We start from the raw sequence: 24,968 nt of genomic DNA on the forward strand, positions 1-24,968 counted from the left end.
AATAAATTTAAAATAAAAACTGCTACTGGGTTCTTGATTTGTTCAATTAAAATTTTTATCTTTATCCATGATACAACAATATAAGGTACACTCAGTAGAAAATAAATTATCAATTATACAACGTCAAAAAAAAGAAAATATGAAAAAAATAAAAATTTGACGTTATAGGGCTAAATATTGAAAACTCTACCTAGTGATTCTAGCTTCTACAATAACTGTATCATGTCTAACTATTTGTTCTTTAAATTGATAGAATGTCAAATTATTAAAACCACTAACATGAGTGCTAAATAATGAGATGTTTTATAATAAAATAAATTTCAGATATAAATAGCAAATAAAACACCGATATACCAACAAGATTTTTTTTAGAATGAAGGGATTTATTTTTGAGCAGAGTTGGCAATAGTACAAATAATGTACTTAAATTATAACAGAGTTACCAACCATTTTATATCCCCTTACATAGTTGTATTATCTAGTATCAAGATAAACCAACCATGCTTTATGAAAGCTAAAATTTACAACAAAATTAGTTTATTGAGCGAATTACAAGGAAAAACACCTTGTTACGGAAATAACGCCCTTTGCGAAACGAATTTTGTGTGATTTATAAAAAATTCCACACACACAAATTTAGTAAATTGTGTTGATTTTATTAAAATATAATATAGTATTGCGAAAATAAATTATAGTTAAACAGCAATATAACAAGCGGTACGAAAAGTGTGAGTGTAGTTTTTAAAGAAAAATTGTGTAAAATAAAAAAGTGGAACTGGAAAACGGTGTTGTCTGCAGTAATTTTTTTGTTTTTATTCCACAAATTAAACTTTTTTTGCTTCATCGGTTTGTTAGAAGAGTGTATAGGAGGGGAAGGCACCTACTGAAAAAAATTTGTGCTACAAATGAAAAGAAAGAAATAAGAATTTAAAGTGTCTTGCAAAACAAAAAACATTTTAGTAAAGAAAATAAAAGTAAATAATTTATTGTATTGTTCAATTCGAAAAAGAATTGACAATACAACAACAAAATTAGTGCAAATAATTAAAAATAACAAAAAAGTGAAACGTAGTTATTAAAAGAAAAATCCAACAATGACAAAAACAACACTATGTGCTAAATGAAACAACAACAAAAATTAATATACATAAATAAAAAAGCAAATATAAAAAGTAACAAATAGTAAACAAATTTTACATATTGCTAATTATTTTAAGCATGGTGAAAAAGTAGTAGTAGCGAAACAAATACATATATCAACAAATTATATACATTTCTATTATTTGATAAAAATAAAACAAAAATCATCTGCAACCAAAATGGAAAATATAGTTTTTATGTGAATTGTGCAATTTTATAATAAAAAACTAATTCGCCTATACAATAACATACATATATACATAAATAATTAAAAGTTGGCAACGCCACTCAATGTGCTATTGACGTCAGCAGAGACAGACTTCGCAGCAACTGCAACCATTTCAAATATCTTTTCAAACCTTCAAACTTAGTGCATTTTCCCATTAGACTTTATAAATTCTGCATAAAACACATATTTGAAGAATTCTCTCTCAGGAAAATTCTTTTATACCGGTTTTTCTTTAATGCAATTTTAATTCTAAATCTATTTTTCATATAATTTTTGTCTGTAATAATTAATTTCAAGTTCCTAAAGTACACATGACAAAGAGTTGTATGGTTTTTCCATTACTTTTTACCTGTTTCAATATTATCTCGTTTATCCTCTCATCTACCTGTATTGTTTTTTCTTCCTTTTGTTGTTTCTTTTATCTTTATTATTGCCCAATTGTTTGTGTATTCGGGTTTTTGTGTGAGTTTTTTCTTCTTTAAGTTGAAATATTAATGATTCATTTCTTGGCATTTTATGTTATTTGTATATCTTCTATCTCTGTTTGCCGTTTCTTGGGAGTTTTATTTTACCAGTTTTAATAGTGTTTTAATTCGTAGTTGATTTTTTAATGCTGTTTATAAATTACATTTGACAAATAGTTTTTCTTGTAATACATTTTTCTTTAATTGTTGTTTTTTGTTCGTTGTTCTAGTTTTTGATATTAGAGTGTGTTGCCAACTATTTAAATTGATTAAATTAATGAACAAACATATAAAATAGATTATTGTGCAAAAAATAATAAAAAAAACATCATAAATCTAAGACTGGGGATTAAAAACGCTTCATCATCGCTTCATAGCTTTTATTTGGATATAATTTATAATAAAAATTCTTAAAACTGGCGGAGGAAACAGCTGAAAATTCCAACATGAGTTGGGGTATTGATTTATGGGTAAGTTTTATTTAACAAGGACTTGTTTTTTATTTACAAGTGTGTCAGTTTCAAGTTATTGCAATATGTATTAAGATTGTGAAATTTTAGATGATTTGTCGCTCATTATTTGGATGCAATTTTTTTAATAATAATTTTTAGATATGGTCTTAAAAAATCAAACTAGACTTACGTTATTTAATTATCCAACTTTTATTATAAAAATTTAGTTAAAAATCTAACGTTGTTTTATCAAATCCGTAAACCTTTAATTAATATTTTTCTTGTATACGAGTTAGATATCAATCTTCGATTTTTTTCCATTCACCTTAATATAAATAAATTATATATTCGTTAAATTATAGCTTAATGTATTGTCTATACACCACCTTTATATAGATAGGCTATCTGCGGAAATTGATCCACGATCCAAGTTTCTTAATTACCTTATCTTTGTTGGAGAGGCCTTCAAAATTTTTTTCATTTTATATACTGTGAATGACAAAACAATGGAAACTTTTTTGAATCATATTTGGCCCTTAGGGCTTGATTCTGAATAAATGAAATAAATACATAAACTATATTTCGTAATTTGAGTTTTAAAAAATTTTTAAGAATATTTTTCGCACTGTAAGAGCTATGTATAATCAATCGGCTGTACGGAATCTAATTTACTCCTCACCAATGTATACTTTAAAAGATACTTCACGTCACCGTTGAAATAATTTATTTGGTGAAAACATTTTTTTGGGTGAAATCTAATGGCGAAAAAAATGTTTTTGTTGAAATTTTTTCGCCGTTTGACACATTTTAGGTATTAATTTATATAGAATTATATACGTGGTACTTGGAAAGGTATTTGAAATGTCTATCATTAGATATTCTTATTGTCTATCGAGTTAGTTTTTGGTTTTGTTGTAGCAGCAGTGATTACTGAGTTGACAGCCTTTGGCTTTGGGTCATTCCGGTGCGTAGAACCTAATTTTTGCGGAGCGATAGCAATCATCAACAGCCTCATTTTCACTCCGGTTAACAGTTCGATAACTAATTTCCAAATATTAGACTATTGATCTTTCTCTCGAGATCTTTCTACCAAATGTTGAGTTTTTACAGTATCTCTCTTATGATTTTTTTTATAGCGTTGAAGCAGCATTCAAAATCCTGGATCGCTAATGTTTTGAAATTGTTGTTTCAGTAGCTCTCAGAACCTTGCTTTGTATGTTTCGCGATCTCATATCCATGTACATTACAGTGCCCCGATACACAATTTTGTATAGAATGATATCCCAAGGCTACTGGCGCTTCTAATGAAAATATCGTCACCTAAAATGCAAAATAACGTAACATCATTTTTCATAAGTTTATAGGAGAAGCAAAAACCGATATAAAATGAAAACTACTTGAGATATGGAAACTAAATTTTCAAATCTGAATTACAATAACATTGGAAATATATTTTATAAACTTTACGTTATTTTTGAATTGTTGTTTTCTAAAACCAAAATAACGTATCATCAATATAAATTTGTATGAAAAAATAAAAATTAATTTTTTATTTTGTTTAAGATTTAAGATTTTGTTTATGATAATCGTGCACTTGATGATACTTTGTTTTGAATTTTGGTTATTACTTGGTTATTTTTGATAGAAAATTTCGAATTTTTTCGATGATACGTTATTTTGCATCTTAGATGACGATATGTACTGTATTCTCGAGTTATGCTAAAATATTTTAACGATTTATTTATACTTCTAACCCCCATTAACACGAAGTCTGGTTATATGTTAACTAATAGTTATACTGACATTTTTCATACACAAATAATTTAGACTGACAGTATAACTATTAGTTAACGTCTAACCAGGCTTCTTGTTAATAGGGGTAACAAATTTACCTTGATTTAAATGCAAATTTAACATGTAAATAGCAAAATTAGCCTAAAACTTTGCTGTCAAGTTAAATTTTCTAATTATGACTGTATTATAGCCACAAAATTTATTAGAGTGTATTGTATCACAAACCACATTAGAAGAAAAGTCAACACTCATAAGAAATATAATATAAACATGATGCAATTACGTGCAATAAAAATAAATGGTATAAAAAAACCAACATAAACAATACATCAACATTTAAAAACTAGCTTTGAAAATAAATTAAACAACAAGCCGCCAAAAAAGCACAACAAAATGCGAAACAAAATCACATTTAACCTCAAAAGTCAAACATTTTAGCAAAAAAGCTGAAAATTTTCAGAAAAATTTAATAAAAAAAGGCCAAATCAAAAAAGTCTAGACAACACAAAAAACAGAAAAGTTAAATGAATGAAATAAAACCCAAAAAAGAAATGAACAAAAATATGAAACACACACATAAATAGTAGAGGAGGATTACAAAGGAGCTAAAACATGAAACTACCCTTAAAAAAAAACAAACTACAAAAAATATACAAAGAGATTTTAATTTGATAGAGAGTAAAATCCAACACAACAAAAACTATAGTTTAAATAATACGAGTTAAACCAACTAGATAACTAAAGGAAGGAATTTTAATTTAAAAAAAATATATTTTTTTTAATCTCACTTATGATTTTGTTTTGGGAAATAGTTGTTTAATATAATACATATGTTTAGCTATTAAGTAGGGGTGGTGTCAGTTTGATGATAAGCCCAAAAAAAGGAAAACAAAAATTCAATATATAATATTGAAATTGTAGAAATATGCTTAAAAACAGCTGCCTTTTTTGGTAATACATAAAAAAACTTTATTTTGTTTTGAGCTTAAAACCATATTTTTTTACTTTTAACTCTATAGAATTCTTTTCCATTTATAAATCATTCACAGCATATGAGTGGTTTAAGCCCGGCATACAAACGTACAAATGTTTGGTAAGAAAACATAAGAAAAAAATAAAAATACAAAATATTCAAACGTTAAGAAATACAGATGGAAAAAATTTACATAAAACTCGTAAAACCAGTTCAGCGACGACAAAGTTGGTTTGAAAAAAAAAATAAAAAAATCTTAAGGAAAAAACAAAATACAAATTAAATAAGCTTAAACACATTTTTATACGTTAAAGTAACATTTTTTTTTTATACAATTCAGAATTCGAAGAGGAAAAGAAACAGCTTAATGCTAAAGTATATTGACCAACGTGCTCATATTAAATGTAAAGAAAAAATATTTATGTATAAAATGTAAAAAAAATATAGCAAATCTTGTATATTTGTAATAAACTATTTAATTATTTTGAAAATATCTCTCTACTCAATTGGATATTAGCAAGATTAGCTTTTTTTTACTAAAAACTGTTTACAAAAAATATTTATATATCGAGTTTAAAGCCAGTAAGAGAGTTTTAACAAAGTATAAAAAGATAAAGATTGAAAATTAATTTTTTTAAAAATATTTTCTTGCGGAAAAAATTAGATGAAATTAAAGGTCCAGGAGGAGAAAAAAAAATAATTTTCACCCCCCAAAACTGAAAAGTTTTAATAGAAAATAGAAAAAAATGAAAAATGTAAAATAAATTTTACTTTCTTCACCATGATTGGCAAGGGTATATGTATATAAGTTTGTCATTCCGTTTATAATTCCTACATTTTGCATTTGCGACCCCACAAGTTATCGTTATAGATAGAGAAGTCGAGACAAGCCATGTCTGTCTGTATGTTGTAGAGTTGGGTTGTTCATGAACGAACAAGTTCAATTGAACAATTAAGTCAAATGAACAATGTGAAGTTGTTCAATCATCTTGTTCATTATTGATCTTTTTATTCACTTTATTCCTTTTGGTCATCTGTCATTATAAGAAACTTATATTTTGAAAACGCTTTTAAATGGGATTTATGTTGTTTGAATTTTATATAATTCCATTTTCTTTTCTTTATTATTAAAATCAAATTCTTTTTCCAAAAACAGAAGAGACCTGTTCGTTTTGTTCACTGCAAAAACCACAGAATAGAAGTGAACAACTGCACAAAAAGAACGAACTTGTTCATTTATTTGTTCTGAACAAAAACGACCAATCAGTAAAAAGAACGATTATGCCCAACTCTAGTATGTTGAAAACAACTTTTCGTAGCCCCCAAATAACTTACATACATGATTCTTACATCAATATATCGGGAATTCTTCCGGATCGGTGCCATTTAAAATCGACACAATCGGCCCACAAATGACTAAGATATAAAGACAACTTCGAATTTTAACCTATTTTTGATCTATATCTGGATTACTAAGTCATTAATATAGACAATATGGATATCCAATAATAGATATTTCAAAGACTTTGCAACGGCGTATATAAGACCAAAGTAAGTCGACCAAAGTACAATTGGTCAAAATCGGGAAAAATATTTTTTATCCCGAATTTTTTTTTTCATCAAAAAATTTTTTTTATATAATTTTTTTTTCACAAATAGTGAAATTTCAAAAAAAAAGTCGATAATAAATTAAAAAAAAAATTTTAAATTTTGTTTACCCAAAAATATTTAAAATTTTTATTTTAAATTATAATTTGGTGAAGGGTATATAAAATTTGGCACAGCCAAATATAGCTCAGTTTTCTTTCAAAAAGAATTGGACGACAAATCATGTCAATAACGGATACTCTGTTCCAAAGAGATGCGTATCCCAGAGAGAGAAACCGATCTGCTTCAATCGAAACAATAGTAGTCGGGCGGGGCAAGGTCTGCACCATAAACCGGTTGAGGCAAAACTTCCCAATCACTTCATTCTAAATAGTTTATAACAGGTATTGCAACATGTGGCCGAGTGTGGTTATGATGGAATATTACGGTTTCATGACTGGCCGCATATTCTGGGCATTTTTCGCCTAAAGCTCGCTTCAAACGAATCAGTTGCGTTCGATAAAGGTTCCCTATGATGGTCTGTACAGAATTCAGCAGCTTATAATAGATAGGAGCCGTTTGGTTCCACCAAATACAGAGCATTACCTTAGCGCCATGGATATTTAGCTTTGGTGTTGATTCGACTGGTTGGCTGGGCTTCACATACGATTTCTTACGCTTCGAGTTATTTTACTGGATAGATTTTTCATCGCATGTAATAATTCGGTACAAAAATGATTTTCTTTTATAGCGTTCAAACTGTTTCAGACATGCAAAATCGTCATTCAAGGATTCTCGGCTTCAACTCGTATGGTATCCAATTTCGCTGCATTTTGAAATTACTGCTTGAGTAGCTCCCAATGATTTTGTTAGTTCTTGTTGAGTTGGACAACAATATTCATTAATTATTTCCTCCAATTCTTGGTCTTCAAACTTTGTTGGCTGGCCTGGTCGATCTTTGCCTTCCGTGTCAAAATCACCACTTCTGAATCGAACAAATCAGCTCTCATACATTGAAACACATTCACCATAAGCTTCGGTGAGCAGTCGGTATGCTTCAGCGGCATTTTTTCAAATTAAAGAAGTAAAGCAAAACATCCCGCATATGACGCTTTGTTGGCACAAAATTCGACATTTTCGAAGCAAAAATACTTGTTTACACTATAATGTTCAACAACTAAGTGAGAAAAAACAAAAATCGCGTTCAAAACATTCTCATTTTAAATTCCGCATAAAAAAATTGTTGTTTACACTACAATGTTCAATAACTAAGTTAGAATAAATGACAGATATAAACCTTCAAAAGGACACATAAGTTATTAAAAACAAAAATCTCGTTCAGAATATACGCATTTTAAATACCGCAAAATGTAATTTAAAATACATTACTTTTGTACTTCAATTGAAGTAAGTTATAATTTTTAATATGTTTCCTAGCACTAAAATCAATTAATTTTATTTTAATATTATAGTTCTATTTGTAGGCAAATAAATTTTAGCCAATTTATTTTTCCATAAATAAGCAAAAATTAAAATTAAATACATGAAAAATATAGTTAAGAGGGTCAATAATTATGACGTTGTGTGAGTGTTAATAATTAATAAATATTAAAAATGAAAGGTGGAGTAGTTTTCGTTTAAATAAAAATCCACTATAAAAACATACTCATGTATTGAAAACTTTCTTTATGAAAAATATTTATAAAAACGAAAATATAAAAATTTCACTTTAATATGCGTTTTTTTTTGTTTGTTAAAGAATTATAATTTTTGTTTTAAGTATTTTTACTTGTTGCTTTATGGCGTTAAGTAGTCAAAGACGTTAATAACACGTTAATACCAAACAAACAAACTCAAAATAATGAAGAGGAGAAAAACAAAAACAATTTATTTCTACTTATAAAGAAAAGCGAATTACCGTAAATAATGGTAATATACAAAAACAACAAAATAACGAGCAACTCTCAATAATCTTAAACTCACGAATTAAGAAGTATGTTTGTATGAATGAATGTATGAATGTGTGTACTAAGTATTGTTGACAGTTAAAACTGACATTAGTAATGGTAGGTAATGTTTATTTTTTATTTTAGTTCATTTCAACATGATTGTTTATATCTGAGAGTAGTGTACTATAAAATAAACATTAGCATTATGTTATCATTATTGTTGTTGCTTTTTTAATTTACTAAACATGCGCGAATAGTTTTGTTTACATTTTACATGAATTACACGAAATTAAATGACATGACTTTTGATGTCAATGGAAATAGAAAAGTTTAGTACTGCAAAATGTAAATAAGGTCTAAGGTCCTTCTATTTTAAAGATTTCAACCTTATAAGATGACATAGCATTTGTCAGTTATTAGAAATGTTCTAGGGTTTTACGAGTGTCAATTTGTTTCTGAATTGTCTTATATAATTTGATAGAACTTTTATTCGATTAAAATAAAACATGAATAATTGAGAACTCAGCATATTGAATGATCCACTAAATTGTCTTTGTATGCTTTTGTATCCCATTTTTGCTTTTAATGCCATTTCTCCACCATGAGTGGTAATTTCTACATTTTGCATTTGAGACCCCATAAAGTATTGGGAGTATGATATGGAATTTACAATAGATTAATAATTTAAATGTCATTTTGAAGGGTAAATATCTGTCATGTATTCTCACTTAGTTATTAAATATTATAGTGTAAACAACAAAGTTTAGCATACTTCGAAAATGTCGAATTTTGTGCCAACAAAGCGTCATATGCAGGAAGTTTTGCTTTTATTTTTTAGTCTGAAAAAAAGTGCCGCTGAATCACACCGATTATTCACCGAATATTATGGTGAATGTGTTTCATCGGTTTCAATGTGCGAGAGACGTTTAGTGCGGTTTTGGTGATTTTGACATGGAAGACAAATATCTCCCAGGCCAGCCAAAAAAGTTTGAAGACCAAGAATTGGATACTGTTGTCAAACTCAACAAGAGCTTGCAAAATCACTGGGAGCTACTCAGGCAACAATTCCAAAACGTTTTCGAGCAGCAGGATTCATCCAAAAGCAGGAAAATTGGATACCATATGAATTGAAGCTGAGAGACATTGAAAGATGATTTTGTATGTCCGAAATTATGTTTGAACGCTATAAAGAAAAACAGTTTTGCACCGAATCATTACTTGCGTTGAAAAATGGATCCATTACGACAAGCCGAAGCGTAAGAGATTGTACAAGGTAATGCTCTGTATTTGGTGGGAGCAAAAGGGTCCTATCTATTATGAGCTGCTGATCTGACCAGATCATCACACATGGTAGAACCTGTACCGAAAAAAACTGATTCGTTTGAAACGAGCATTGGCCAAAAACGCCCAGAATATGCGGCCAGACATGAAATATTAATATTCCATTATGACAACGCTCGGCCACATTATGTAATAAATGTAAAAACTATTTAAGCTACGTTTCCGCATACACCGTAATCGGCACCGAAAATGAAATTCCATACATTTGCACCGAAAAATCGGTGCAAATGAAATCGGCAACCAAAATTGGAAACGAAACGGCACCGATCAGTAACGAATACCTGTCATTTGGGGCCGGAACGAAAACAACTTCAAGTAGGTTATTTTCGGTGCTGTAGGAACGAAATTATTTTAATTATTTTTTATTTCAAATTTAAAGAAAATCAAAATGAATAAAAAAAAATAATTTTCTTTATTGGAAGAGGAAAAAATAATAGATTTTGTCAAAAATTATGAAATTCTATTTAATGAGCTACATTCAATTCGAAAACAATTCAGAAACGAGACGGTGACGAACACCAACAATTTTCATTTTCAGTTTTCGTTATCGGCGCTGAAGTTATGAAGTTTTGACTCCCCCCTTCAGACTACTATTTGTTTCGATTGACGCAGAACGCTCCTTCTGGACTACGCTTCACTTCACAACAGACTATCCGAAGATGAACAGTTCTTTTTGCTCGGAATATATAAGACCTAAAAGAAGTTCAGACCGATAGTGGGTCAAAATCGGGGAAAAAATTGTACAAAAAAATATTAAAAAAAAAATTTTAAAAAAATTAACAATTTTTTTTTCAAAAATTAGATAGAAATTCAAAAAAATTTACAATTTTTTTTTTTACAATAATTAAAAATTTTTTTCATTCTTAATCTTAAAAGTACTTTGCTGCAGGGTATACTAGATTTGGCACAGCCGATAGCTCTCTTACTTGTATCGTTTAGGGTTCTTTGGAAGTTTTATTTATTTTGTTGAAAGTTTATTCCAAACTCTCTTCCTGGTTCTGGTATCTTCTTCTTTTAGCCTGTCAACGCCTTACTTTTTTTTCTTAAAAAGAATTTATCATATGAGTGTTTCTTTTTTAAGGAAAACTATTTACACCACCCACTCTTTAGGCTGTGGTTACCGGCGTGAGCAGACAGACAGACACAATAAAAATACATTTAAAATACAATAAACAGCAGCAGTAGTAGTAGCACACGTTTGTCATGTCAATTATAAGACACTGCAACAACAAGCTAACAGTCAGACTGACAGATAGACAGACAGACAATAATAAAGAAAAAACCCAGATACCTTGTACATTGGGCTGCCTATAAATTCTATAGTGTTAATTGTTTGACGCTTAGTAAATATATTTATTTTTTTTTATTTCCCATTTTATTTAAGCTTTAAATCATGGTGCACCATTGTAGGTACTCGTGCCTGCACACAGAAATATCTATTATGGCCTTAGTAAATAAACCCATCGAATCCAAAACAACAAACATCACTATTATCATCATGTGTCTACAATTTATTTTCTCTAATTGTTCAACTGTTTAATTTCTTTCACAGTGTCATTAATTTGTTTTCCACAGAGTATGTTTTTCTTTTCCAACTGCGAGCGTTCTTTTATTGATATTGTAAGGCAATTCAAACCCATCAGCATTATTGTGGTTTGTGTCAATGATCTTGGGGGATTTGTAAATTGTTTATGAAAATGTTTGAATGTAAGGTAAATCTTAACCTTGATCCAAAAATTTACTTTCAAATAACTAAAATATTATTACAGTTTTTTAGAGAAATATTTAGAAAATTTTATGAATATTGTGATTTTCTACACATTAATTTAAATTGTTAACAAAACACACATACTACACTCTCTATTTATAACATAAAAAAAATATTAAAAGTATGTCAGTTATAATTAAAACAAAAAATAACTACAAAATTATTAGTTTCAGGCGCAAAATTCTTAAATGCTTTTGTCTCTAAAAATTTCTCATACATCACAAAACCTCGTTTGATGCATGATCATCATTTAGCCATTTTATTTTTTTTTTATTTCATTTTCTCGCTATTTCTCTCATTCTATTAAATATAAATAATTATTTTGTTTACAAAAACTTGTGCATGTGTAGATTTATAAATAAAATACATATAAACAAAATTTCACTAACAAGATGATGGATATTTAACATACCAAAGAAAATTGTTATTAATTTACATACAAAGATCAAATTTAGAAGTAAAAAAAAAAAAATAAAATTATAACGGTTTCTATGTCTTCTCTCATCTTCTCTTTTTTTGTTATAATAATGGCGATTTTACTTTTACAAAAACAAAAACAACTTTAGTTTTTTATTTATTTGTTATGGGCCATTTAAAAAAATAAATAAAATTTGAGAAATTAGTTTTTTTTTGTTTTTAAATAAAAAAAGAAACGGAAACCTGTGTAGTAATTTGTAAACAAGCTGGAACTAAGCGAATTTGTTTGGGTTCTCATGTGTAAATATTTTATTTCAATAAATGCAAAAATCTTCGAAATATATACCCTATAAAATTCTATGCTGAAAACGTAGACTTAAAATGTAATATACATATGTATGTATAAGGAGTGAGATCGAAAAAAATCTTACAAAAATGTTAATAAAAAAGAAACCACTAAACCTACAGTTTAGATTTTTTTCATTTCATTGAAATTATTATTACAACTTACAAAAAATATTATTTTTATAGTTCTAATCAGAGACCGAAAATAACAGGTTCACTTTCATTTCAATGGTAAATTCTCATTCGCAGCCATTTAAAAATTATTTTTTGTGATATATCACTGAGAGAGTGATTTATTCGAGAACATTTTAGGTTTGGAGTTGAGAGAAACAGAAAAGAAACAAACACAAATAATCTGGATGAGTGATTTATAATTTATTTTTTTCGTAAAGGTCAGCTTGTGACTTTTATTTGCGAACATGAAAAATAAATCGCAAAAATGCATTTGATGCAAATCAACGCTTAAATATATAAAATTTATCAAAAGATTAATAACAATTTTAAAAAAAATTCTCATTTGTATTACTCTGACTTCAATACTTCATACTTATTATATTATTTCCATAATTTGTTAAAAAGTACTAATAATATGATATTGTATGTAAATAAAAGAGAAAGTAACAGTTATTAAGAACAAGAACAAATTGAATTGTTTATCTCACACCAAACCATTAAAAAACTACAAAAACGAATAAAGGTCATACCAAACCATTTAAATAAAAATCATTTTATAACTGTTATTTTCAGTGATTTATTTTTATCACAAAAATATGAATCACAATTTGGGTTTTTTGATATATGGACGAGTTATTTTCGATCTCTGGTTCTAAGCAATAGTAATGAATTTATGAATCTTTTCCGGAAACCCTTTCATTAAGGTTTTTAAAGATCTTTCTGTCACTTTCGAACAAATCTTTTCGACACCTATTTTCTCTTTTAACATGAGCTTAATATCTCTCCACTGGCCTTAGCTCCAGGCAATTTGGAGGATTTGCTTCTCTTGGTACAAATACCACATTGTTGTTGTACCACTCAAGACCTTGCTTACCGGAGTGACAGAATGCCAAATCTGGCCAAAAATTAGTGGAATCAATAAGAAGTCTTATGAATGGAAGGATCATCTTTTGTAAACAAACCATGATGTAAATTTCGGTATTTATAGAGCCCTTTGTAGCAAATGTTTGGCTTCTTTTGCAGCAACTGCATATTGCTTGCCATACCAAGAACTTTTTGGGAACATTTTCTGCTTTTGGGCCTTAAACTTTTCTACAACATTCCCTCGTGCTACACCAACATAAAACTATTGACCCGAAAGCTGCGAAAATTTTCCACAACATACGTTTCGTCATCCATTATGTAGCAGGTATATTCACCCGTATCATGAAAAACATGTGAAATTTATGTTCCCATGAACTTTTCATTCACAATAGTTGATTTTGTTCGTAACAGCTGTTTATTGTTTACAAAATTCCATTCCATCTAAAAATTCCCCAACATGGGGAATTTTTTCACGTGAACAAAATTTGTGAACGAAAAATGGGAAAAGGGAACATATTTCATGTGAATAATTGATTCGCGATAATTTGACTTCAATTTCCGTGCTCTGTCATTGGCCTCTACATTTTTATCAGAGTTCCTGTCAAGAACTTTTTGAGCCTTGTATGTTTTTAAACCTGCTTTGGCTTTAACTTTTCGTACCTAATAGTTCGAGTACTCAAAGTATACTTCTTAAAGTATACTTCTGACGCTGAAGTCGACTCTAAATATAAAACTAGCTGAAGTTGTTTTTAACTCGTTTAACAGCATCAGCTATTCTTCGCCGAGTAAAAAAGTTCGTCACAAAGTAAAAAATGTTTAAGTTACAAGATATTGGTAGAGATTTTGCAATTATTGAACAGTTATCAATAAAATTAGTACCAAAATATCGTAATTATGATATTAATCTTATCTTTTCCACTTTTCCACAACAAACAACTTTCTTTATATGTCCCGGTTACTTTTATTGTTTACGTTTTTTGGATTTGTTTTTAATTTTGTATGTCAGCTGTTCAGCGTTGCCACTTGTCTGTTTTTGTTGTATATTGTATGAAAACATTTTCTATATTTGCGGTGGCACCCAGTTAAAGTCGGTTCAATTTAAAACATACTTTAATTTTGACTATGGTTGCAAATTAATAAAAAGCTGGTTTTTATTTTAAAGTTGTTTTTAAAAAGAACCGACTTTAGTGTTTGACTATGATTATGGGCCAATAACTTACATATTTTTCAAAGGTAACTTCATCAAAAAAAAAAAAACACTACTTATTGAGTTAAAAGTGAAATATATGCGAAATAATTTCGCAAAAGCAGTACTCTGTTTTTATTGTGGAAAACATGTGAAATAAATCTGACAACCTTATTTTTCCATACGAAATAACATACGCAGCACTTCTTTCGCACGAAATTAAAACCAACAGCTAGCTGTCAAACAGCATGTAAAATTTTTCGCATGAAAAAACAATAATTTTTCGCAAATATGAACAGAGTACTAGGCTTTAAGGTTTTTTCGATACCACTCCTAATATCTTTTAGGTACAACCAAATTTTTTGTGAAAAATTTTTTTTTCCAAAAAATATTTTTTTTTTAATGTCCTGCATTTTTAAGTCATACACCCATTATAATACCATAATATCATTGAAAATTGTTTTATTTGTGATATTTTCTCTACTACCATATTGTAATTACAATTCTACTTCTTCTGGAAGTTGTTTTTTTTTTGGGCATCTATCAAAAGTCTTTCTTTAAAATCTGCAAATTTATTAAATTATTCCTACAGTTTATTTAAACTACAAGAAAAAGTTTTTATTCCAAAACATATCAAAAATAATTACCTCCTTTTATTATAAAAAAAGAAGTTTCCATTTCCTTAGTTATTTCTTTGGCTCTTTTTGTTATTTCATTTCAAGTGTTAAAATTGTAATTTCAACACACTTGTCAAACACTTACCCCCCGATAAAAGAACTTTAATGCAAACGTCAGTTTTCATTATTTCGCCATCCCCCTGCCTAAAGTTGGTCATACATTTACAAAATATGTAATGGAAAAAAAGAACTTCATCCCTCAAAGCCAAAGCTAAAACTTATTACCTCTTCCACTGCTTTTTTCTTATAATTAAGAACAAAAATTAAATAAAAGAAGAATTTTGCTTGAAATCTCATATTGTTGCAAGCCGTAAAAACTTCATCAGCAGCACTGCACTTTGCTCAAGGCCAAAGACACACAAAAGTAAAGTAAATGTTACTTCAACTTAAACCAACCACTCAGACTCAGGCACCCCTCAAACGCCACCGCCATCACCACCACCTTCTTTCTATCTTTCTTTCTACCCGTGTTTTTTCTAAAGATTATACTTTTATTTATTTTCCTCTTTGTTATATGTATATGGCTATAAGGTTTTTATATATTTTTTTTTTGTTGCAGGAAAAACCAATATTGTGTTTTGTTGTTAGTGTCTATTTTATTTTCTAGCCAACGTTGTCTGGACCACACCCTATCGCAATCATCGATTTTCTTCTCATTTGTTATATTATGTACTTTTTTTTTCCTCAATACCATATTGCAATTTCGTGTACTTACTCACGTGGCTTTAGTGTTTGTGTTATTCATGCCACCAAACCAAACCATCGAAGTTTCGGGAATAATCCTCAAAAAAAAAAATATTCTTAAATTGTTGAGAATTAAAAAAAACTCGAATGTTCACAATTCTCCAGTAATTCTCGATAGTTTTTCGAAAGGTGATAGGTCTGAGTTTCGAAAATAAAGATTATTCACTAAAATGAAGAAATTTCGAAATAAAAATGTTCGAGAAAACATCGAAAATTTCCCAAAAAATTTAATCCTGGATAATTTGTCGATAATAAGTTTTTTTCGTTAAAATTTCGAAACAAAAATGTTTGAGAAATTATCTATGCTTCAAAATTTCTCGAAGGTTCGTTTTACTGAGCGACAGGTGGGCTCTAGGAGCACATTCTCTTGACGCTTTCGATAGCCGTTTTCGAATGTTTTACCCGAGAAATTATTGAGAAAACTTTGATGGTGATTTCATTATCGATAGCCGTGTTCAAGTGGGTTTTTAAATAACGAATCTTTGTAATAGTAAAGAAATCTAGATCGATATTGCAAAAGAATAGTTTTTGATATCGTTCTCGAACCTAAGAGAATTAAGATTTGAGCAAATTGACAAATTGAGCGATAGTCGTTCTTGAATGTTTGTAAAAGAAACGTTCGCATTAAGTTCAATCTTGAGAAAATTTTCAAAGAACTAAAGTTTTGCTGGCACAAAATTAGCAAGAGATGGACATTTCTTAAATCATTCTCGAATATTTGTAAGAGAAATGTTCGCCTATCGTTAGATGGTGATATAATTTGCTGCTACTCTGGTCAGCTGGGTTGTGGATGTATGCAAGAGTAATAGTTTGTATACATATGTATTGTGTGCCCATAAGCCACATCATGCTTAAATAGTTTATTCTAGACATTCAAGTTTTTCCTTAGGAAGTCTCCACAGCAAGCGTAGGTTAATTGTTAAGGATTTACAAAAATTTTGCTCAATTACCCTGCAGTTCAACTACTTTGGGACACATATGTGCTCTTTGTATTAAAAAGTGAAGTCAATTGGTTATTTTAAACATCCCAGGTAATCTAGCTGGAAGTCAATTGTCACGTTGAAATCAACTTCCCGAAGAACCAGATAACTTAAGGACTGAGATCGAAAAAACCTTAACACACGTTTTTCCTTAAAACTTTTAACCCAAGTATTATTTAATTTTTTTATACCCTTCACCTTCGTGAGAAGGGTATATATAAGTCTGTCATTCCATTTGTAATTTCCACAATTAAATTTTTCGACCCTATAAAGTAAATACATATATTCTGGATCCTTATAGATAGCGGAGTCGATTAAGCAATGTCCGTCTGTATGTCTGTTGAAATTAACTTTCCGAAGCCCCCTTACATACACGATTCATACATCAATATCTCCGGAATTCTTCCGGGTCAAAATGGGTCAAAATTCGGAAAAAATATTTTTTAAACCGATTTTTTTTTTCGCTAAATATTAAAAAAAAATTTTAAAATTTAAAAAAAAAATTTTTAAATTTAAAAAAAAAAAATTTTAAAATTTAAAAAAAACAATTTCAAAACATAAAAAAAAAATTTAAAAAAAAACAATTCGAAATTTTTTTTTCCAAAAAATTTAAAAAAACAAATTTGGAAAAAAAAAATTTTGTTTACCTAAAAATTTTTAAAATTTTTATTTTGAAGTATAATTTGATGAAGGGTATATAAGATTCGGCACAGCCGAATATAGCTCTCTTACTTGTTTTTGATCAAGTTACCTTTGAAAAGTATGTCAGTTATTCACCCCTATCGCGAATCAATATTTCACATGAAATATTTTCCCTTTTCCTTTTTTAGTTCATCAACTTTGTTCACGTGAAAAAATTCCCCTTGTTGTGAAATTTTTAGATGTAATTTTGTAAACAATAAACAGCTGTTACGAACAAAATCAACTATTGTGAATGTAAAGTTCATCGTGATATTGCCGATAGCAATTTTCCCTTCGAGGGAAATGAATATTTCATAGGAACAAAATTTCACATGTTATTGCCGTGATTATGTTTAATGTCAATTATGTTCATTTATTGTTAATCAGATTAAAATGAATGACAAGAAAAAAGTGCGTACTAAAATTATTAAATATTTTCAACAAAACCCAACTTAGTCCTACAAAAAGTTGGCCAAACAATGTTTCCAATGTTATTAAACTGTCAAACTTTTTCCAATGTTATTAAACAGTATCGGGAGAACTTATCCGTTGATAGAAAATCTGGATCAGGCAGAAGGAATGGTCCACATGATGTTTCTAAAGCCAATAAATAAGAAGAATTTTCAAAAGAGCTATCAACACATCCGGTACGATAGCAGTCCGGTTAGCGCAGTAATCGGACTAATTGGTACGAAAAGTTAAAGTCAATGCAGGTTTAAAAACATACAAGGCTCAAAAACTTTCTGACAGGAACTCTGCTAAAAACTTAGAGGCCAAAAAGACAGAGCACGGAAGTTGAAGTCAAATTTTATAAAAAAAAAAATAGAGCTGCTGCATAATGGATGTCGAAACATATGTTCTGCAACATTTTTCGCAGCTTCCGGGTCAAATTTTTAGTATGTTGCTAATGCTCGAGGGAATGTTGCAGAAATGTTTAGAGCTCTACCGAAATTTGCATCAAGAAATGTTTACAAAAGAGGATGCTTCCATTCATAAGACTTCTTTGAAGCTTACGGGTCAATATTTTTAGAAAAGTTTAGGACCCAAAAGCAGAACATTTTTCCAAAAAGTCCATGGTATAGCAAGCAATATGAAGTTGCGGCAAAAGAAGCCAAACATTTGTTACAAAGGGGTCTATAAATACCGAAATTTACATCAAGGAATGTTTACAAAAGAGGATGCTTCCATTCATTAGACTTTTTTGCAGCTTCAGGGTCAATATTTTTATGTTGCTGATGCTTGAGGGAATGTTGTAGAAAAGTTTAGGTCCCAAAAGCTGAAAAATTTCCCAAAAAGTTCTTGGAATGGAAGCAATATGCAGTTGCGGCTAAAGAAGCCAAACTTTTGTTACATCAAGGAGTGTTTACAAAAGAGGATGCTTCCTTAACCCTCTAACCGGCAAGGCTGCCTTTAGGCGGATATGTTAAATGTATGTAATGCTGCTTTGTTTGGTTATTTTTCCCGTTATAACGGTAAATACGTGTAAAGAGACAAACAATTTACTTATTGTGATAAACAAGAACACGTGCACTTGTCTTTTGTTTGTTTTTATTCCAACGTATTTCTTTTGTTTTTCAAACAATAACCTGGTATATTATTTTACCTCGAAATAAAATTGGCCGGTTAGAGGGTTCACTTATTTTTGGCCTGATTTGTTATCCTGTCACTATGGTAAGCAAGGTCTTGGGTGGCAGAAGAATAATAATGTGGTATTTGTACCAAGAGGGGCAAATTCTCCAAACTGCCTGGAGCACAGACCAGTGGAAAGATATTTGGGCTCTTGTTAAAAGAGAAAGGGGTCCAAAAGTGTGGTAGATTTCAAACGGAGATGGTCTACCTGTTCGAACAAAGTGACAGAAAGCTCTATAAAAACCTTAATGAAAGGGTTTTCGGAAAAGGTTCCTAAATTCATCACTATTGATTAGAATTATAAAAATAATATTTTTTGTAAGTTGTAATAATAATTTCAATCAAATACAAAAAATCAAAACTGTAGTTTTAGTGGTTTCATTTTTTCTTATTCTGGATCGTTACCCTAGGTCTCCACGTAGCAATTTTTATTGTTAAGCTCAAACAAAAAACGTAGGCAGAACAACAGCGATTTCTGATTGTTTTAGGTGAAAACGTAAAATTGCATCGTCACAAATACAAAGGATTTTTTCACTAATTTCTTAGTTTTTTTTTACTTTCTGGTACTTAAATAAATTAAATGTATATGGATTAATTACACCGGATCATAGAAAGAAAAAATTTTACATTAATAGCAACTGAACTGACAGCTTATTGCTTAGCAATAATTGGTCAAGCAATCAGTCTATTGCGATACGAATGAAAAATGGTACAATTGGTACCCTATTGCGTTTTCGCATCGCACAAAAAATGATTTTAAAATGTTTTTATTTACAAGTTTTGACATTTTATTTTGTCATTCTTCGCTATTGATTATTTTGTAGTGCCAGTGTTGTTTCTTTTTGCGAAAACGATACAGAATACCAAATTGTATTCTTATCGCATTTAACTTTCGCATCGAACTTCCTTTCACATCGCAATAGAGAGTAACCCCCCAGGAATCATTGCGAAATATATTGCTACATATGACAATTGCGGTCTAAACATGGCAAATTTTATGGACGCAATCAAATTTGACAATTGTGTGAATAAATATTGATACGTGGAGACCTGAGTCAATATAGCCATGTCCACCTGTTTTTCAATATACTCGCTATAGTCCTGGTTCGGTTGTTATTTAAATCGCTATCAAAACTGCCAACAAATGGTTGAGATATAAGCAAAACTCCTCTCAAGTAATACTTCACAATTCAACCACTTTATTTAATCATATTGCAATAATATTTAAGCAATCTTCTTAACGATATTGATTTTCAATTTTATTTCCTCTGGGAGTTTAAAGCAATTTAATAAAAAAAAACTTTACATAGAACAAGTAAAACTAATGCAATACACCCTTTTTACTTGTTTCACTTATTTTAGCAGGCAAATACAATTAATTTTATGGATATTTTGGACACACACATCCATATAAACACTTAAGCTGAAGGCAATGACTTGCAAGAGCTTGATTTCCTTTTCAAGATATTGTCAATGCAGAAAAAGCTAGAGCGGAAATTACCATAAAAAACGGAAGTTCATAGTACACATGAATTATTATATGGAGACGACAATCTTATTGTATAATATTTCTTTAGAAAAAATCTCAAAAAGTTACAACAAATTTAATTATATTTTAAATTAATAAAAAAGATTGTCTAGCTTTTCAGTTACTCAGTTCTTCCCTGTCATTCTTCACTTATTTAAAAATTTATTTTTAATAAATTTTTATTTTTATTTACAAGGAATACCTTAACTAAATAATCTATCTACTACCTACCTGTCCATCATTTTAATTATGATTCCAGTCACTCACTCACCATTCACTGTGTATTTTTCTTCTTGTTATTGTTTGAACATTTATTTATATTGGAGCTTTTACCTTCAACCAATTTGTGCAACGTGAATATTAAATTATGAAAAATAAATAAATTGTGTAAAAATTTAAAAACTTGTTGCAAAAAATCAATGACACATAGAAAAACATGCTTCATTTGTTTGAGATTTTTTTTTAAATTTATTTTGCATACTCGCATGGCATTGAAAGAATGCAATCAATTTTGTTTAATGGTTTTTAAGGCATTTTTGGTATTTTTGGTAATATAATTAAGAGAACATGACTTGGTTTTTAAATTCAGAGATTTAACTTGGTAAAAATTAAAATGAAAAATGAAGAAAATTTTATTATACAGGATCAAGTTTATTTATTTGTAATCATTAAAACGAATCCAATTTAGATTCGCTTTTGCCCCTTCCTCAGCAATCTTCAGTTGTCCAATATTTTCTTTAATCACCATATTTTTTTTTAAATAGAATTTGATGATTTTTACAACATCTATTGGACTGAGGAAGAGTCTAGTTTTCTAAACATTTATCAATTTATAATATTCTTATAAATATCAAGGTTAAAATAACAAATGTTGTTAAACAAATTCTAAATAATCGTTTTAATTAAAGTTATTTCTTTAATTTTATCAATTTTCAAGTACAAATTTACAATTTATAACATTTGCAGGATAATACAATCAACTTTGGGAAACAAATAAATATGGCAGCTCTTGTTATAATATGGCAACATTAAATTTACAGAGAGAGAGAGTTCAAAACAGGAGTAAGAGAAACATGTTGGTAACTTAGTTACAGCGTTGCCAATTCAGCGCTTTTAAATGACCCAAAAGTCGCATTTTTTGTCAATCAGTGTTTTTTTAGAAAAATGCCTTAGATTGGCGAGTTTCACTTGAATGCCTTTTCAATATAATTGTGTGAAAAGTTTTATTTTATGATTTTGCCAACTATGAGTACAAAGTGCTTCAGAGCTGGTGAGTATTTTTCTAAAAATATTTAGACTCTCGGGATTGTGGTTTAAGCGGTTAATCGGGCAAATAATTAATCGGGGTTTAGATTTAATCGGTTAATTTTAAATTATTCGATTAAACGAAAAGTCCTCCATTATACAATTTGTCCTTTTTGGATTTTTCTTAGATTTTGAATACTTTTAATATCGATAAGTTCTGATAAAACATTCGATTAATTAATATCTCCAGTCTCGTCTACAAATACATGCAAATTAAATATGTCAGTTGTTATACTCACTAAACATGTTTCTTGGATGTTCGAAAAATATAAAATTTCGGTTAATCAGTTAATCGACACAAATTAATCGGTTTATTTGTTATTTGAAAATCGCAAATTTTGAATTATTCGAACAGTTAAACGAACAAAATTAATCGGATAACCGATTAACGGTTAACCGTCCATTGCTAACTATGACTTTTTCCCATCTTTCTGGCAAAATATGGATTCTGAGCCCAAAGAAATGTTCATCTTTTGAGGTTAAGAACGAATCAAGCCAATATCGGATACTCTATTTCAAAGTGAAGCGAATCCCAGAAAAAGCATTCTGTATCGATCGAAACAAATAGCAGTCCAACGGGGAACGGTCTGGATTATGAGGCAAAACCTCCCAACCACTTCATTCTAAATACATTTTAACAGGTATTTCAACATGTGACCGAGCGTTGTTTTATTTGGCCGCTTATTCTGCGTATTTTTCCGCAAATGCAGGTTCCCTGTGATGAGATTTCAGCAGCTGGCAATAGATAGGACGCTTTTGCTCCCACCAAATACAGAGAATTAACTTAGCGCCATGGATATTTGGCTGGTGGTCGGGTCTCTTACGCTTCGGGTTATTGTAATGGATCCATTTTTCATCGTATGAAAAATTCGTATGATACCCAATTTCCCTGCTTTTGGATACATTCTGCTGCTTGAGTAGCTCCCAATGATTTTGCAAGCTCTTGTTGAGTTGGGCAAAAATCTTTATGGAGTAATGCCTCTAATTCTTGGTCAAACAGTTTTGGCAGGCCTGGGCGATCTTTGTCTTCCGTGTCAAAATCACAACTTCCGCAAACCATCTCTAGCACGTTGAAACAGATGGAACACATTCATCATATGCTTTGGTGAGCAGTCGGTGTGCATCAGCGGCACTTAAAGAAGTCAAGCAAAACTTCCCGCATATCACGCTTTGTTGGCACAAAATCGAAATTTACGAAGCAAAAAAAAAAAAAATTCTTGTTTACACTATAATGTTGAGAATAAATCACTCAAAAATATAAATTATTGAAATTTTAAAAGAAAAATGTTTTTGCTCTTTTACTTAGTGTAGGGTATTACTTGTTTTAATATTTTAAAACGGTTCCAAAATGAGTCTTTAGAAAGCAAAAAGAAACAACTTTTGTTTTAAATGCTGAAATATTTTGGAAAATTTCCAAATTAATTAATATGCAATTTAACCTTGAAAAGTTTTTACATAAAAAAATTCAACCATAAACAAATTTTTGGGTTTATTATCCTGTATTTTCTTGAATAAAAAGTATAAATGTTATAATAAATTTTTTATCTCTTTCTTTTGCAGGTAAGCAATCAACAACAATCCTTTTCGTATTCTAAAATAAAATATTTAGTAAGTTTTAATAAAATTAAGCTACTTCAAAAAAGACACAAAGGTTTTTATTGTTTTTTTATATCAATATTAAACAATGCTTATTTATATTTAAATTTAACGAAAACTTTCACTTGAATTTAAACAATATCTTAAAATTAACACAACAAAACAAATATTTCTTTTTGAGGACCACCTGTTGTTAAGTTTAAAATAAAGTTTGTTTTTAAATATTTTAAATAAAATTTAAAACAGCATTATAATAATTTGTTGAAAGAAAACATATGTTTTGTTCTTTTAATAAGAAATTTGTTATACCTAATTAATTTTTGCACTTTTTTTTTTTTAATTAAGCAAAGTTTGCTATTTTTAATTATCTAATAATGAACAGACATAAAACTATGAAGCAGATTTTATATGGTGTTCATGCCTTATTTAGCTAATTTGTAAACGCTTTTGTTCGATAAATATTATTTAAAATATGATTCATTTCGATTAATTTACTTTACTATTCAAATGAAGATTGTGAATGTTATTGTTTTTTTTATATTTATTTTCAATTTTATGACACATTTTAACGTTCCTTGGAATTGTAAATTTATTTATTATATTATATTTGCTAGAGCTGTAGAGTCACCTGTAGATTAAAATTCATTAGTTTTTTTATATATGTATTTTGTTATCAGTTAAAGATAAAATGTGTCTGTACATAATTAAATGAAAATTTCAGTATTAATGAAATTGTTGAAATTGTACTTTAAATTATTACCAAAAGTCTATTAAGTACTAAATAATGCAACTCTGTTTTGCAATGAGTTGCAGCTGTGAATATGGCAACACTACAATAACAAATCAAGCATAGCTGCCAGATTATTTAATAATATTCCGTTATTTTTATGGCATGAAATTAAAATGATTTTTTTGTAATTAAATTAAACTTTATTTGATGTTACTGCTATTACGAAAAGTATTATACAAATTTTGTTTGGAAAAATCTGACAAAATATTGTTTAATTATTTTTATTCAATATTAAATATTTACTTTGTATGGGAGAAGCCTTGCCCTCTATTTTGCTCTCTTCCAATTCTTTATCAACTACATACGATTATAATAAAATATGTTGAGAGTCTCATTTTAATAGTTCTCTAGAGCT

At 29.2% G+C, this 24,968-nt stretch overlaps 1 protein-coding gene across 1 annotated transcript in view; it reads left to right on the forward strand.

Moving 5' to 3' along the window:
- Window positions 1-536: 536 nt before the first annotated feature.
- Cip4 (formin-binding protein 1-like Cip4) overlaps window positions 537-24,968 on the forward strand; it is a 159,767-nt gene continuing 135,335 nt past the window's right edge. Inside the window, exons 1-2 of the mRNA XM_065503121.1 lie at window positions 537-728; window positions 2,064-2,303. Of these exons, the coding sequence (XP_065359193.1) occupies window positions 2,280-2,303 (24 nt within the window). The 5' untranslated portion in view covers window positions 537-728; window positions 2,064-2,279. The remainder of the gene's footprint in view (window positions 729-2,063; window positions 2,304-24,968) is intronic.

This window comes from Calliphora vicina, chromosome 3 (genome assembly GCF_958450345.1).
Source record: "Calliphora vicina chromosome 3, idCalVici1.1, whole genome shotgun sequence".
NCBI lineage: Eukaryota > Metazoa > Arthropoda > Insecta > Diptera > Calliphoridae > Calliphora > Calliphora vicina.